At 43.6% G+C, this 16,647-nt stretch overlaps 1 protein-coding gene across 1 annotated transcript; it reads right to left on the reverse strand.

Annotated features, from left to right (window-relative positions):
- Window positions 1-480: 480 nt before the first annotated feature.
- LOC119775659 (pyrin-like) lies at window positions 481-6,760 on the reverse strand. Its single transcript, XM_038273714.1, has 3 exons — window positions 6,679-6,760; window positions 5,360-5,421; window positions 481-2,156 (listed from the first exon to the last, which is right to left on the reverse strand). Exons 2-3 carry the CDS (start codon window positions 5,409-5,411, stop codon window positions 793-795), a joined length of 1,416 nt encoding a protein of 471 aa, XP_038129642.1. The 5' UTR covers window positions 5,412-5,421; window positions 6,679-6,760; the 3' UTR covers window positions 481-792.
- Window positions 6,761-16,647: the final 9,887 nt, after the last annotated feature.

The following is a 16,647-nucleotide window of genomic DNA, read 5'->3' on the forward strand; positions in this document are numbered from 1 at the left end:
GTCCCTGAGTGAAGCTCTAGTATCAGCTCATGCAGTCCACTGGATCTCCCCATAAAGCTCAGCAGACCGTCTCTCCAACCAGCAGTCTACAGACTGACCAACTCCATCTATCTCCACTCCACCACCAGTTTCAGGTCTGGGGGGGAAACAGCCCTGTTCTTTACTCCTGTTCATGCATATCTATCAAAATTAAGCGCTATGTTTTCTGCCGAGGTCTGAGCACCAACGACAAAGTAATTGTATCAATAAATTTCTCAAATTGTCTTTTCTCTTTGTGTGAGTTTTTCAGATTGAAATACTAAATAATGTTAACTGAGTCTTAGATAAAAAAAAAAAAAACTTTCTTTCAAGAGTAAAAAGATACAAGAGAGTTCAGGAGGAGATTAAAGAGAAACACTTTAGATAATCAAGCTTTCAATCTTTATTTATTGTTAGAAACAAAGCCAAATAAGGTTATGTTAATAAGGTTAATATCAATAAAAGGTACCACTCGAAATTTGATGTTAAAACATTTTTTATACATTTTAAAAGAAAACAATTATGTTTGAATTCAACAACAATAACATAATTTGGTTTGTGCTAGTTGCCTTCAAAGGGAGATAATCGTCTCCATTGATGAAACCAGCATTTATCAAAGCACAGCAAAACCAGATCAGAAGAGACCAGTCCAAAGACCTTCAGTCCTTTCAAAAACCATACAAGCAGACATGAGGTCCAAATGAACAGCTAACTTCCTGCTGATGATGTTTCCAAGCTCACCTCTCCACCAGCAGGACTTCACCTCCAGACTCACTAAGTTTGGAGGTTTTCCACCAACAGATTCAATTCATCCTCATCAGAACTATAGGAGGAACATTCAGCCAGACGAACAGGACAGATGATCAGAGGAGCAGAGTTTTTACCTCTGACTTTATCATAGGGACTGAAGAATGGGTAGAGTTTGTCAGTGAAGCAGCAGCCAGTAAAGGAGTAGATCAGAGCTGCAGCATCTACATCATAGAAGGAGACCAGACCCTCCTCATAATCCACAAACACCCCCACCTTCTCAGGACCAGGATGGAGATGGAGACGGACTGGAGGAACAGCACAAGCTTTGTAGTTATTTCGTTTTTTCAACCTGATTGTCCAGTAACCATTTTTGGGACAAAGTGGGATGATTCCCTTCCTGTTGATGGACTCACTGGCCACTCCTAAAACCCAGCCAGTCGTTCCTTTAACCTGAACCTCAAAGTAAAATCTGCCTGAAGAGAAACTCTGACTTCCTAAAACAGACAGAGACTCAGAAAATCTCTTTGGATTGTCAGGTAGATGATACTCTACCTCTCCAACATTCACCTGTTTTCCATCAACAGACAGGATGAGTCTAGGATGAGCTGTATCAGGATCCAGAGTCACATCCACTGCAGACTGCTGGACCCTCTTCATCTCAGCCTTCATCATTTTTTCCATCTTCTCTCTGACCTTCTCCTTCACCTGAGCCACAGCTCTCACCACAGTCCCCTCATATGATGGTGGACGGACTCTGACCTCTGTCCAGTTCTTGGTGGGTGGAGCAGCTTTCAAGAAGGAGAAGCTTTGGAGGAGGTGGTCTTCAGACTGGGAGAGCTGGTTTAATTGAGATTTCTTTATCATTAGCTCATTGAGTTCATATTTCAGATATTTGATCCAGTCTTCAGCCTGTTTCTCTGCAGTTTTCTGTTTGTCTTCGATCTCCTTGATGAGCTCCTTCAGGCCTCTCTCAGCAGACTCCTTCAGAGCAGTGAAGACCTCAACACCTTCTGCTTTCTCTCTGTCTGCAGCATTTTTACTGATCTTCACTGACTCTTTGATCTCCTGAATCTTCACTCCAGTGTTGCAGATTATCTGATCAACTTTAATCTCTGGCTTCTTAAATTTGAGTAATCTTGGGTACAGGTGGTTCCTGTTAATTTTCTTTAGAATCTGGCAGGTCACATCCAGGCACCTACTAAGGTTGTAGGTCTGCACCATCAAGTCTACAATCTCAAAGGTTTTTGCTTTTTCCAGGTTTTTCTTCTTGAGTGTTGGAAGCCCAGAAAGGTTCTCAGGTCGCTGCAGGAACCACTTATATCTTTCAAACTCTTCCTCGTTTAATTCATCCAAAGTGTTCAGGATTTGCTCCTGCATAATCCCATCTCCTAAAAATTCACAAACAATGTGGATTATATGATAATACAAGAGAATAACACTGGTCAACAGTTTTTTTCTTGCTTAATCTGTTGGGATCCAAGGTTTGCCCTCCAGAGGGCGGTGTGGATCCCATTCTGTAGCTTCTGTTTCTGTTTGTATCCCTTCCTGTGGGCTTCTGTTTCTGTTGGGATCCAGAGGGTTGCCCACCAGAGGGCGCCATGGATCCTCTCCTGGGAGCTGGTTCTCTGCGCTCAGCTGATTCCTATCAGCTCTGCTGATTAACCTCTCCCTATATAAACTGTTTGATAGCTTCACTCTGAGCTGGATCGTTTCCAAGCTTTGCCATGTTCTCCCATGCTCTTCCATGCCATTGCCTTGCCTGCCTGAATCTGCTTATCTGTGCCTGTTAAACCCAGTCTGTCTGAACCAGCGAACCAGTGAGTTTGAGCTTGTTTATCTGTCCCTGAGTTTAACCTGTGCTCTGTGTTCTCTGCCTTCCAGGGCAGAACCCTGTGTGTCACTAATAAATATTGGACTTTAATCCTGCCTCTGTGTCTGTGGAGTTCTGCATCCTTGGGCTAGCAAACCAACCACGTATCATGACAGAACGATCCGGCCAACAGACTAGCCCAGCAGACTCCCAGCACGCTCACCTGGAGAGGCCCGCCCAGCGCCGTCCGCTACCTCCCGGGTGGGAGGCGCTTCGCCGTCACTATGATGAGCTGGTGGCTGCCTTTGCCCCTGAGTTAGCCCCTGAGTTAGCCCCGAGCCGTCTAGAGACTCCTAAGCCTGCTCGGATTCCCCCGCCAGCATCGGTCCGGTGGGAGGAGGTGATCCGGAAACGGGAGATGGAGCGGCGCCGACGTAAAGAGGAGTTGGATCGCCAATGGGAAATGTGGTGTCGCCAACGTGATGAGGAGCGGGATCGCTGGAATCGGGAGTATATGGGTAATCTGGAGACCCTTTGGCGTTCTATGCGCTGTTCGCCGCCTCCTCCGGAACCACAATCGGTGGTTCCGGAGGAGGCGGAGCCGCAATGGGCGGCTTCTTCTGTTCCTGACCGGGAGCCGCAATGGGCGGCCTCCCCTGTTCCTGACCGGGAGCCGCAATCGGCGGGCTCCTCTGTTCCTGACCGGGGGCCGCAACCAGCGGGCTCCCCTGTTCCTGATGTGAAGCCGCAATGGGCGGCTTCTTCTGTTCCTGACCGGGAGCCGCAATGGGCGGCCTCCCCTGTTCCTGACCGGGAGCCGCAATCGGCGGGCTCCTCTGTTCCTGACCGGGGGCCGCAACCAGCGGGCTCCCCTGTTCCTGATGTGAAGCCGCAATGGGCAGCTTCTTCTGTTCCTGACCGGGAGCCGCAATGGGCGGCCTCCCCTGTTCCTGACCGGGAGCCGCAATCGGCGGGCTCCTCTGTTCCTGACCGGGGGCCGCCACCAGCGGGCTCCCCTGTTCCTGATGTGAAGCCGCAATGGGCGGCCTCTTCTGTTCCTGATCCGGAGCCGCAATCTGCAGCCTCCTGGGTTCCTGTGGAGCCACAGTCGGTGGTCTCCCCTGCTCCAGGGGTGGAGCTGCAGTCGGCGGCTTCCCCTGAGCCTCCTCCTGAGCTGCAGTCGACGCTTTCCCCTGAGCCCTTCTCCTGAGCTGCAGTCGACGCTTTCCTCTGAGCCTCCTCCTGGGCTGCAGTCGACGCTTTCCCCTGAGCCACAGTCGTCGGTTGCTGCCGAGCCTGTTGCTGTGTCGCTGAAGCTGAGACGGCGTCCTCCTCGACGCTTCCCGCAGCAGCTGAGTCGGCGTTCACCTCGACGCTCCCCGCAGCAGCTGAGACGGTGTCCTACTCGTTGCTCCCCGCAGAAGCAGAGACGGCGTCCTCCTCGACGCTCCCCGCAGCAGCTGAGACGGTGTTCTCCTCGTTGCTCCCCGCAGAGGCAGAGACGGCGTCCAACTCGGAGCTTCCTACAGCAGCAGAGAAGGCGCCCTCCTCCAAGGCCCCTGCAGCTTTTGAGACGCCGGCCATACGGCCGGCCACCTGAGACTCTGTCCTGCTGCCGGTCACACGGCCGGCCACCTGAGACTCTGCTCTGTCCCCGGTCCCACGGCCGGCCACCTGAGACTCTGCCTTGTCCCCGGCCCCACGGCCGACCACCAGAGACTCAATCCTGCTGCCGGTTCCACGGCAGGCCACCTGAGATTTAGCCCTGCTACCGGCCCCTTGGCCGGTCACCTGAGACTTTCTCTGTCCTCGCCCACCCTAGGTGGGTTGTTTTGAGTTTTGGTCCCTGTTGTTTTTTGTGCCTGGCCCCCCGTGCCTGTTTCCCCCTCTGTTCGCCCTAGGTGGGTTGTTTTGGTTTCTGGTTTTTTGTTTTTGGGCGTCTGGTATCCGCCCTTGAGGGGGGGGTACTGTTGGGATCCAAGGTTTGCCCTCCAGAGGGCGGTGTGGATCCCATTCTGTAGCTTCTGTTTCTGTTTGTATCCCTTCCTGTGGGCTTCTGTTTCTGTTGGGATCCAGAGGGTTGCCCACCAGAGGGCGCCATGGATCCTCTCCTGGGAGCTGGTTCTCTGCGCTCAGCTGATTCCTATCAGCTCTGCTGATTAACCTCTCCCTATATAAACTGTTTGATAGCTTCACTCTGAGCTGGATCGTTTCCAAGCTTTGCCATGTTCTCCCATGCTCTTCCATGCCATTGCCTTGCCTGCCTGAATCTGCTTATCTGTGCCTGTTAAACCCAGTCTGTCTGAACCAGCGAACCAGTGAGTTTGAGCTTGTTTATCTGTCCCTGAGTTTAACCTGTGCTCTGTGTTCTCTGCCTTCCAGGGCAGAACCCTGTGTGTCACTAATAAATATTGGACTTTAATCCTGCCTCTGTGTCTGTGGAGTTCTGCATCCTTGGGCTAGCAAACCAACCACGTATCATGACATAATCACAATTTTCCATTGTTGATCATTATTAGCTGTGTTTCCAGTAATATTAGTGCAGGTTGCCCCTGCAGCCAAATGTTCCCAGTAGTAGACCACTCAGAACTGAGGCAAAGAAACCAATAAATACCCCAAACCTACCAGATCACAGAGAGACTCTATTAACTGGTGTCTGACTCTCCAGAGCCATATTGTGGGAGGTACAGGGTACTGATATAGACCTAAGCCCAACTGGATGTTATGTAAATAAGGTTAGTTCCTCTGTAATTCCAAGCGTTGCTGTAATCTCCATCTTACCTGGATTTTCATCCTCCATGATGCTGGAAGTAGGTGAAAGGATCCCAGACATGTTTGGATCTCTAAAGGTGAAAAAAAGAAATGAATATACCAAAAATCAGTAGAAAACATGAAGGCAACATAAAGCTTCATCTGGTTTGGTGAACAGGGACAATGAGGGCGAGTATTAATCTTTACATGAAGTGATGACCATGTCATTGCAAAGGACACATATGCAATTGCCGAGAGCGACATCCACAGAAGAGCTCTAGAAAAAATAATGACTTTTTACATATTAGTTACAATTTTCTTTAACAGCAAAACCCCTGCAAACATTACAGACTATCCTAAATTACTATATGATGACAGACTTTGATTCTATAATGGCAAAGAAGTTTAGAAACCTAACCTAAATCAATTCCCAAGGCCAGTTTAAAGTTAGGGTCCTGCCATTAGCTTACACTACAGCCCTATCAGCAGCCCCTTTCTATGGTCTGTAAATCTGTGATGATTGTAGCCTTCTGCCACTATGAAGATGCAAAACCTGTCAAGCTCACATTATCTGAAAAAGGAAAAGAATGAAATATGAAGAAACTGTTGTGCCTAGGATAGCAAAAAGCTCTCAGACATCATTTTTAATCTTTACAACCATTTCACATTGGTTTCAATCATTGAATCTATCGGAACAATTTAAAGGATAATTTATTTATGTATTTTCTATAGTTGCGGGTGCAGCACAGTCAAATATTAGGCCGAACGGCCGAGAAGTATCCGAATTTACACAAATTAGCAAACAAACAAACAGATATGAAATAGAGGAACTGTGCCGAATTCAAACTCAAAATCTGCTTAATGAGAAGCTTAGTGTTAACCTGTCTGCCAAATTAATTAATATCTAGCCTGGAAGCAAGGATGGATTAGAACTTAGAGCCATAGTGACAGGACCACGGCATAGCATAGCTGTTATGCATCAGAAGAGTTGTTTTTCATATCGCAATTTCACAGCTAAGATATTCGGGGTTTTTTTGTTATTTATTTAAATAATATCAATACTAATATTATGGAAGAAACGAATTCAGCCGGGAAATGATGCGGACATTAGGATACCCTTCAATTGTAGTTCAACTAGCTCTCCAGCAGATGCCCCATTCTAAACTGTTTCAAATGTCTTGAAATTCAAAATTGCCATCACTTAAAAAATAACTGAATGGCTCTTCCCACTTTAAGAATTTCAGTCATAATACATTAGGAAAAAACCCTAATTGCTTATTGAAGGTACTACAATAGTGTGAAGTAAAAGTGAAGTAAAAGTGAAGCTAAATACAAGGAGTTGTACTCACCAGATGTAGAACAGGTTACTGTAGGAGTATCTATTCTGCAGGTGTACTGATGCTCTGACAGGTTCCGCATCACTGAGCGAATTTATACCTACCTGCGGCATGTTGCCCCGCCTCTACCTTCAGGTATTTTTCCAGAAGAAACACTTATGTTACAGTACTGAAAACGTTTGGGAGTCTGTCTCTCTAGTTTGTTGTTTGTCTGTTTATCCACTGAATGGAGCCGTGGTTGATTGTGCATCCTGGTGTTTTCCATCATGAGCTCATTAACAGGAGGATAAGAAGTGTCTGATACCAGCCCTTTGACACCAGAGTGTTATTCCTGAGAGGTTATTCTGAAGCGTCTCTCCCTGATTTCTGACTATATGATTTACGATTCTGATCTCGTGTCTTTTTGGTTGCACTGCTGTTCCAGAGTTACTGAGCTGTTCTATGGTCTTTCTGGTTGTGTCTGAACGTCTGCCCTAATCACTATCTAGAGCACTGTATAGTGGGTACACTAGACATTCAGAGTGTCTGAATGTCTAGTGGATGAAAAAGGAGTGGACTTGAAATTTCCCACAATGCACCATGAAAAGTAATGATCATCCACGGTCATAATAATTGTTGTAATTGATTGTTGATGAAATAGTAACTGTTTCCAAGATTTACCTTAAATCATGATACAAAATTTGTTTAAAAGTCTTTATCTAATGAAATTCATACAACTCAGGAAGATAGTTTTTAGAAAATAAAAATGTTTAAAACATTTTTTTGCATAACTTTCAGAACCAATAGAGCCAACTTATTTTGAGCCAGATCAATTTGTTTGATCATCTAGTAACTTTGTCTGTTTTGTTTATTTCAACTGCTTTATCTGTGGGTGAAGTCCTCAGTGTTAAATTCATCCTGAGTAAACAAGATTTATAATGCAGCATTAGTTAGCTGGTTTGTTCAGAATGTAGATTACATTAAGGGAGGGTTGTCAAACTGGTTCCAGAAAGAGCAGATTGGCTGTTGGTTTGCTTTCCAGCCAAGCAGTAGCACACCGGATTATTAATCATAGGTCATCAGGTTAAGACTGGACTCGCTTGAATAGATGACTGCTCAAATCCACTAAAATGGAGACCATCCCACAATTTTGGGACTGGTAGGATGCAGCAGTAAAAATTTATTTTAAATTGAAATTTCACGTAGTGATGACTTCAAGACAACAAAGTGGCCAGTCAACCTTCTATTTCGAATAGAATACATGATCCATGAAGGGTTTGAGGCAATCTTCTGGTGTATTTCTCTGTCTAACATGGAAGGAGATGGGGAAAACCAATAGAAAAAAGAATTGCCCCAGTATGAATGCCCCAGTGGCACCAACTTTCTAAGATCGTACCCCTCTACAATAAAATGTGGTTTGTATGTCATTCTGTTTTCCATCCTATCATCTAGTAGCCATTAAAAATTTCTCCACTTTCCTTGCTAGGCCCTTGGTTGGTCCTTGGCCGGTCCCCTACAATTGCTTTTTAAATATCAGTCTTTGTACTAAAATTTTCTTTCTGTCTAGCCTGATAAACCAGACTAAATGTGAGATTAAATGTGTAATTTAGTTTGGCCCCAATGAATGAGACATAGGAAGATTGTTGATGAGAACAACCCGTTGTTTTTCAAACCATGTCTGTTCCTATTGGCCAACATTCTGACCAATGAGCGCAACTGACTGTGACGTAGGAAGCGCGACAGAAAGCTGGTGGGGGAGGGCAAACAAACAGCCTGTCGGTAAAATGGCGAATACGTCCTTCTTAGAAATAAATGAGCGTAGAGCCTCTTCTTGCTCACGTTTCCACAAAAACCCCAAGTCTGATCCTTACTAAACTGATTCCAAAGCTGATTCAAACCAGAACTGTTCAACAGTTTTTGCCATCTTCCTTGTTATGCTTTCTCCAGCGTCGCACAGCTTTGTCGTCACGCCGTCAAAACCCCGCCCACTTTGCATCCAGAAATTCAAAACACATCTCTGCGTTGTGATTGGTCTACCAGTTCAAGGGCCTCGGGCATTGATTGAGGCTAGACCACTGGCAGGCAAAAATTATTTTGGCCGCTGGTGGGTGGGGCTAGTTTACTAGGCTACTTTCTGTCCTAATTTGTGGACATTAAGATCTAGAGAAGTGTGGCACCCAAGAGGTGTAATTATATAAAAAACAAAACTGCGGTGACTGTGAGAGCTTTAAAAAGCTTTAAAGGGACTAGTCAGTAAAAAACCAATTACTTATTTAAAAGGAGAAGTTCACTTTAAAAAAAGAGATAAAATACAGGGCAATCAGGAGCAGCGGAGTCAATGGACGAGTCACTCTTAGCTGGCACAATGGAGGGTGCAGTCCTCTGTCCAACACGCGATCCTCCCCAACGCGCGATCGTCCTCAATGTGCGGCCCTCTCCAACGTAGCTGGCATAAGTGAGGACACCTCCAACATGCGGTTCTGTCCAGTGCGCCTCTCTCGAGCGATATATACAAGAGGGGGTCACTCCAGTGGCTGGAATTTGGAGGGGATTGTGCAGGGATTTCGAGTGAAGTGGGCTGCCATTCGGCTGGCGTTTGACCAGGAAGGGCCATTTTGAATGGTGGAAACTGTATTTACACATTTCATTGGCAGTTACTTATTTGATTTATTTTTCAAATACTTGATTGTTTTATTTATAACTTACTTTTACTGATTTTATTTCTTTATTGAGGTATTTTCTCAGTTAAAGTATTGTGGTTTGAAGCAAAAGGGCGCAGTTTGGTACATTTATCCATTTCATCCTGTTCCAAGTGGTAAATTTTGATGAAAATGGAGTTAAATCTTATGAAAAACAGAAACGTTGTAGTATGCAGAATTAGCCATACCAGGGGAGATTCTAGGATCAGAGGTTTAAGGGTGCTGAGAGCTGTTTGGCCCGTAATTATAACTGTCACTGTTTCCTACATATATATTTTTTTTATTTCTGAGACTTGCTCAGTGACTTTTGCCAATCATTCAATCCATCATAAACTAATGCATTGTTTCCAAATACCTCAAAAGCAGAATATTAAGTTTCTGAGCTTTTGAACCAGTTTTCATATAAGTCTCTTTTTGTAGTGCTGCACGGTAGCATAGTTTGCAGAGCTGTTGCCTTGGAGGAAGATTGTTCCAAGTTTAATTCCTGGTCCAGAGTCTTTCTATATAGAGTTTGCATGTTATTCTTGTGTGTTGTGCAAAATGATATCCTGCAGATAATGAATAAATAATTAACTAGTTTTGGTTAATTATTCAACTTATTTAAAATTGGAGGTAAAATCAATTTAGTGTTCTTAGTTGAATAATTGTAGCTTTAATTTGCTTACTAACCAGGGTTTATTGCTTTCACTGGATGGTTCCTGGACCGGCTGTTAAAATCCAGGTATCCACCAATCTAGTGAGCCAGGCTAGTTATTAGCAGAGCTATTAATTATCAATAAAGAACCTTTTATCTCTGTTTAGTCACACTATTACCAAAAGAGGGTGGATCTGGCCTGAGTGATAAATCGTCCGCTATATGAAACACAGAACAACTGCAAGTTAAACAATGACGTCTTCATTCTAATAATTCAGGTTTACAGAAATCTAACATCTATGCAAACACTACACGCTATTAGAAAATAAACACGAGGTAGATTAAATGACTAGTTTAAAGAAAAGGAATAAAACCCTAAGAGTCCGTTTAACTGGCTTCTTAGATTGTCCAAGATAGGCCAGATGTTAATACATTCAATAATGTCTGTTAGGAATAGCAGCAGGTATGATAATAACAACAGTGCAATTAAAACAACATAAAATACATTCAGCTTAAATCTATAAATGGTTAAAATAAACAACAGCAGCCAGGGGCGTGCATACATAGACACTAGGTGGTGCTAAAGCACTATGAAGTTTGCCCTTTATCAAAGAAAATGCCCTTTTGAAACTCGTTTTTTTATTATTATTATTAATATTATTAAGATTTTACTGATGTCGGTTTTGAAATGATCTTTTGAAAACCTGAGCCATTAAAAACGACTTAAACAATGCCCCGAAATGAGACATCTCCTTTCTCACACCCGACCAGCCTCTCTCTCTCTCTCTCTCTCTCTCTCTCTCTCTCTCTCTCTCTCTCTCTCTTCCTTTGTCACGTGACTTCGCGCGGTCGCCCGCAGGGCATGCCAGATGCGCAGCATCATAGCAGTTTTCAGATAGCAGGAACGGTCGCTGACAGGCTGCTTCTCCCGTGCCCCATTAGCCAGGTAATATACAGATCAAGCAGAATCATTTTGTTGTGCATTAAAATGTCTCATTCAGCAGCACCAAACACGCATTTTTGCCGACTGGTCACCTGATAAACTAGTTGTCTCCTTGTAAGATGCTATTTTACTTTTTATATTTTATATCCATATTTTTATCTTAACTGTATATATTAGTCTATTTTATTGCATGACGTATACCCACAGTTTTTAGATATTTTTATAATTTTATTTACCTATTCCATATTATGTTTTATGTTGCACGATTGTACCACAAAAAATTCCTAGTTTGTGAACTCCTTCACTAACAATGGCAATAAACCTGATTCTGATTCTGAAAGTTTTACACTGTAGCCCAAGTCAATGACAGATAACGTGAGGACGACCACATAGGCTACAAATAATTTTGGTAGAGTTTGCAATTGCAAATCTACGGAAGAGAATTAGGGCCACTGAAAAAAAAATAAGTTAACTGATTTTTAAATTTTATTTCAGTTTAGTGTGGGAAAAAAGTGAGAATTCTGACTTAAATCTCAGAATTCTGACTGAATTCTGACAATAAAAAAGAGATTAAACTCAGAAACGTTTTCTGTTGTATAGGTTTTGTTAGGCAACATAAATTAACACATTTTGGTCTCTTTATTGTCTTAATTGTATATTGATTTAGTAATTGCAGCACAATGCCAAGAAAGGAGGGTTAATCGTATTGAAAAATCTTAAAAGCTGTTCACATTTTATTTTTAAGTGGTTTGTACAAAATCAGCAGGTATTAAAATAGCTATTATTTTGTAGTCTACCATAAGTCATATCCACGTGACAAGACTTCCAGTCATGTTGCCCTAATAGTCCATTATTTAAACTAATGTGGCATATTTGTTAAAGCTATTATGATTATTATTATTATTATTATTATTATTATTATTATTATTATTATTATTATTATTATTATTATTATTATTATTATTATTATTATTATTATTATCATTATTATTATTATTATTGTCATGATGGTTATTATTATTATATTGTAGCCAGTCACAGCAGGGAAGCTCTATACCATCAACATCTACCAGGACAGGAGATGAGGAAGAGTTCAGGGAAGACAGAGAGACAGAAAAAGACCAGGATGAGGGAGAACAGATGGGTGAGGGAAAACAGGGAGATGAGCCAGATGAAAGAAGTACGCTTTAGTCTGTTTTGTTGGTGGTGTGACTTTTTTCCATTGAAAACTCATGTTTAGAGAATGTTACAAATAAAAGTCAAATTTCATTCAACATGCGTGTATTTTTTTTTATAATTAAGTGTTCCACGTGTGCTAAAAAGTGCCCTCCCCCCCATCCTGCCCCACAAAATGTCTGTGCACGCCTCTGACAGCAGCAGAATTTTTTCAGCAAACATGAGGAGCAGGGTGGTGTGTGTGTGTGGGGGGGAATGTATATGAGTCTGTGTGTGTTTTTGAGACCCCCCCTTTTCATATGATGAAAGGGGGAGGGGGCGGCTTGTAATAATGGGCCTTAACCACATGACCACACGTGGTTAAATGTGAGCAAATCTCCATAAATTACCTTAAAGCAGAAAAGAATGAAAGCAGGATAGGAAGAAAGGAAGGAAGAAATATAAGCCGCTTTTCACAACACACTTATTTCAACCATTAAACCAGAGTTCTTATAACCAGCACAGATTAAACATCAGCATTAATTCAGGTTCCTCCTCTCTCCTTGTCTCTCGACCGAGCGCAGCACCTCATTAAAGCATCAAATAGAAAAGTAGATGGGTTTTACTTTGAGACGTCTTCTAGTCCGGGAAGGAAGCGGGGGAGAGAGAGGGGGACGCGCCATTCAGCATGGTTCGGTCTCAGCTCGGTGCGGGGTTCATCTCACTCAGTTTTAAGTCAGTTTGGTGCTACAGCAGAGGAACTTGATGGGCTTTAGAGGTCGAGGAAGGTTTAATTACGGGTATCAAAGCAGAAGCGTTCTCCTGCTGATAGGCCGTGATTTCCGTAGCGAGGTCCTCACAAAGGCGCTATGCACGATGGGACACTGTGATCCATGCTTTTGACGCAGGAAAACGAAAGCTACTTCCAGTTAGCTTTCTTTAGCATTTCAAGTGAAACGGGTCTCTCCTTACAGGTGTGGAAACCCAGGGGGAAGAGGGAGATTGACCTCGCGCTCTGGGTTTTAAACCCTGAATGCCGTAGGGGTATTCCCTGTTGAGGTTTGCATTCTTGTCAGCTGATTGGTCCTTTGGCTGGAGTTTTCCAGAACGTTCTTTGTTCTCATTGTGCAAAAGAAAGGGGGATGATTTGAAATGGTTCCTCAAATTGATTTGGCTCCATTGTGGCAATATAGCCTAACACATGCATGCGTAGGTTCTCTCCGGGTACTCTCTCACAGTCCAAAAGCAGGACTGTTAACTGGCATTTATAAATTGTCCCATCTCTGTGTTGCCCTGTGACTGACTGGCAATCTGTCCAGAGTGTACGCCTCTTGCCAATAGACTGCTGGAGATCGGCATCAGCCCCACCACCACCCTGATGGGATAAATGGAAGCAGATGGCTCTTCTTGTTGCCAACTTTAGTGTGTACTAGAACAGCTCTAACTTTTAGGATCAGCAGTCTTATCCCCTAAATCAAAAGGCAGGTGCCTGCTATTCTGCTCTCTCTGTGTCTCCTCTTCTCTTTCCCTGCTCTGGTATGTATCATCTGGTTGTTCTTTTCCAGTGTTGGGCACGTTACTTTGAAAAAGTAATTAGTTATAGTTACTAGTTACTTCTACCAAAAAGTAACTGAGTTACTAACTGAGTTACTCCACAATAAAAGTAACTAGTTACTAGTAAAAGTAACTATTGCGTTACTTTTGCATTTCTCGCCCCCGTAACCCTCCCCACCCAGCCCCCACCTTCTCGCCGTGTGTTTCCAAAGCCAGCTGAATAGAGCGGACGACAAAGACAAGAACCTGCAGAGAGTTTAGCATTTATTGCAACTCAACGTAAATGACATCAGGGGGGAACGCCATGTGAAGTTTTTTAACAGGGCATTCAGATCTGGTGAGTGAATGAAATTAATAACTGGGGATGTCTAATTCTGAAATTCTGTGTGTTTGGGTTGTTATAGATACTGCAACATCTATCTATCATCTATCTATCTAGATCTATACTCTGTGTGTAACATAAAATATGGATCTCCATCCCTGCCACAAAGGCCATCAAATAATGTTTAAAATAAAAAATACAGTAGGTTGAAAAGGCAGAGTATCCATCCATCCATCCATCCATCCATCCATCCATCCATCCATCCATCCATCCATCCATCCATCCATCCATCCATCCATCATCCATCCATCCATCCATCCATCCATCCATCCATCCATCCATCCATCCATCCATCCATCCATCCATCCATCCATCATCCATCCATCCATCCATCCATCCATCCATCCATCCATCCATCCATCATCCATCATCCATCCATCCATCCATCCATCCATCCATTCATCCATCCATCATCCATCCATCCATCCATCCATCCATCCATCCATCCATCATCCATCCATCCATCCATCCATCCATCCATCCATCCATCCATCCATCCATCCATCCAGATTTCTCCCTTTCTCCATATAGGCTATCATTTGATTGTTCACGTTCTCCATAGTTCTCCTGTGGCGCGAGCACAGGGCGACTGTTGCGCGCCTTTAGCTAGCATGCGCGTTTCCTGTCGCTTGCGCGGTGAATCGTGCCGCCTGCGCCGTGCGGAGATGCAGGGGAAACCGTATCTGATGGGGAAACGCAGCTCGACGTAACGCCGGTATTTCCATCTGGAAAACGCTGTTTTGCTGCTGGAGTCCTCCTCACTCTCCATCTCTCTGTGTGTGCTGTACGTTAACACCCGCCAGCTGAAACACCCACCTACCCAACTGACAGACGGAATCTCACTATACATCAGCCATTCTCATCCTCCCCTCTCACATGACAAGGCACGCACGAGTCCTGTCATGAAAAAAGGTTCATTGTGCGACCTGAGTAACGTGCAGTAACGGGGTGTCTGCAATAGCAACTGCGTTATAGTTAAAGTCAAAGTAATTAGTTAGATTACTCGTTACTAAAACAAGGTAACGGCGTTAGTAACGCCATTACTTTCAACGCCGTTAGTCCCATCACTGTTCTTTTCCTCCTGGTGAAGTGAAATTAAGCAAGTAGTAAAGCAGCAAAATGTAATAAAGATGTCTTATTTAGAAAGAAGTCATCTGATATGTTAACTGTAGGGATGCTCTTAAAAGAAGAGATGTTGTACCAGAGTTAGCTATTTTTAGTTTCCATCCATAGTCCCCTGGAAAGTACACACAATTATAAACACATTAGAGAACAAACTACAATAAGCAGAACGGGGCACTTGTTGTTGTGGAACAGATTGATCTAAACTGAGGAGTCTGTATTTATTTAGGATATTGCAGTAATGGTGATGGGGAGGAATTTTAGAAGGAATGTCCAGGCAGTTTGGCTGTATGAGTGGGTGGAGGAAGTGTTCACATGTTCCCAGAGCTGGAAGACGTTAGGGAGATTTACAACATAACCATTCAAAATATGAAAGAAACTGCCTCTCACCTTAGGAGCCTGCTTTAATTTCTCAAAAGTACTTCCTGAATTATGACATGTCTAAAAAGTATGACTGGATAGGCCTTTCATCACCCTCATCACCTATCCCAGTGGTTCCCAAAGATTTTCTTCTGGGCCCCCCTTTGGATTACAATAAAATGCCCCCCCCCCCCCCCCCCCCCCCCCCCCCCCCCGAACCCCCCATAACCCCCCGACCCCCCAAAAAAAAAAAAATCAACTGGGCACACACATCGTTCAACCAGATATAATAAATCTCTACACATATTTTGTTTTCAAACTCCACTGAAGTTTATTTCACACTTCAGGTTGCAACAAAACCAACTACACCATCTTTACAGTGGAACACTTTTGTGTAACTGTATTTTTTTCATAGTTCTATACTGTAGATTAGAAGAGGATTCTTTGTTGTCTGTGTTATTTTAAACATATTTCTTTTTTTTTTATTTGTAACAATATTTAACTTTGCTATAATCTATACATTAAAAAAGCCTCTGTGCAAAATGGAGTGAAAACATTGTACAGCTCCCTGAGAGTTTTTTCTTTGTACTTTAATCCTCCCATCTTTTCAGTGGCTGTAGTGAGCCTGCTTTTTGCTGTAGATCTTCTCAAATCTGGGTTGCAGTGTCACAACTGTCCATTATGCTCAGTCAAGCAAGCGCTGTTTTTTTTTTTTTTTTTTTTCTTCATTCATCCATACCGCTTCCTGCGCCCCCCCTGCAATGGCATTGCGCCCCCCCCTAGGGGGCGCGCCCCACACTTTGGGAACCACTGACCTATCCTATTATCAGAGCTCTCCTCTGATCACAGACTGCTTTCCTGGCGTTCGAGTTATACGAGTTCTGGTCGTCAGTAGCAAAGGGGGAACGCAGCACTGTCAAAAGATGTAACTGATGCACCATTTCCTTTTGCATCCTCATATCTGTGTAAGAAGTCATTTTATGTGTTGACATGCATGAAACACAAATACAGATCCCGACTCCTCAGACTTGAGAGTGATCTTTGCGTGACTGTGACAAGAATGCGGCAGCTCTGTTCAAAAAAGGTACAGAAAAACATGAGCTTAAGCATAAAAAATAACTTCCTGGTCAAAAGCAGAGATGTTTTTCTGTAC

The sequence above is a fragment of the Cyprinodon tularosa genome, unplaced genomic scaffold, assembly GCF_016077235.1.
Source record: "Cyprinodon tularosa strain WSP-4 unplaced genomic scaffold, ASM1607723v1 ctg889, whole genome shotgun sequence".
NCBI classification, from domain to species: Eukaryota; Metazoa; Chordata; class Actinopteri; order Cyprinodontiformes; family Cyprinodontidae; genus Cyprinodon; species Cyprinodon tularosa.

Bases quoted from the DNA above. Each gene is read 5' to 3' on its own strand.
- LOC119775659 (XM_038273714.1), bottom strand. From the start codon at position 5,411: ATGTCTGGGATCCTTTCACCTACTTCCAGCATCATGGAGGATGAAAAT. The intron at 2,157-5,359 runs GTAAGATGGAGA...GTGAATTTTTAG, and splicing joins CATGGAGGATGAAAATCCAG to GAGATGGGATTATGCAGGAG.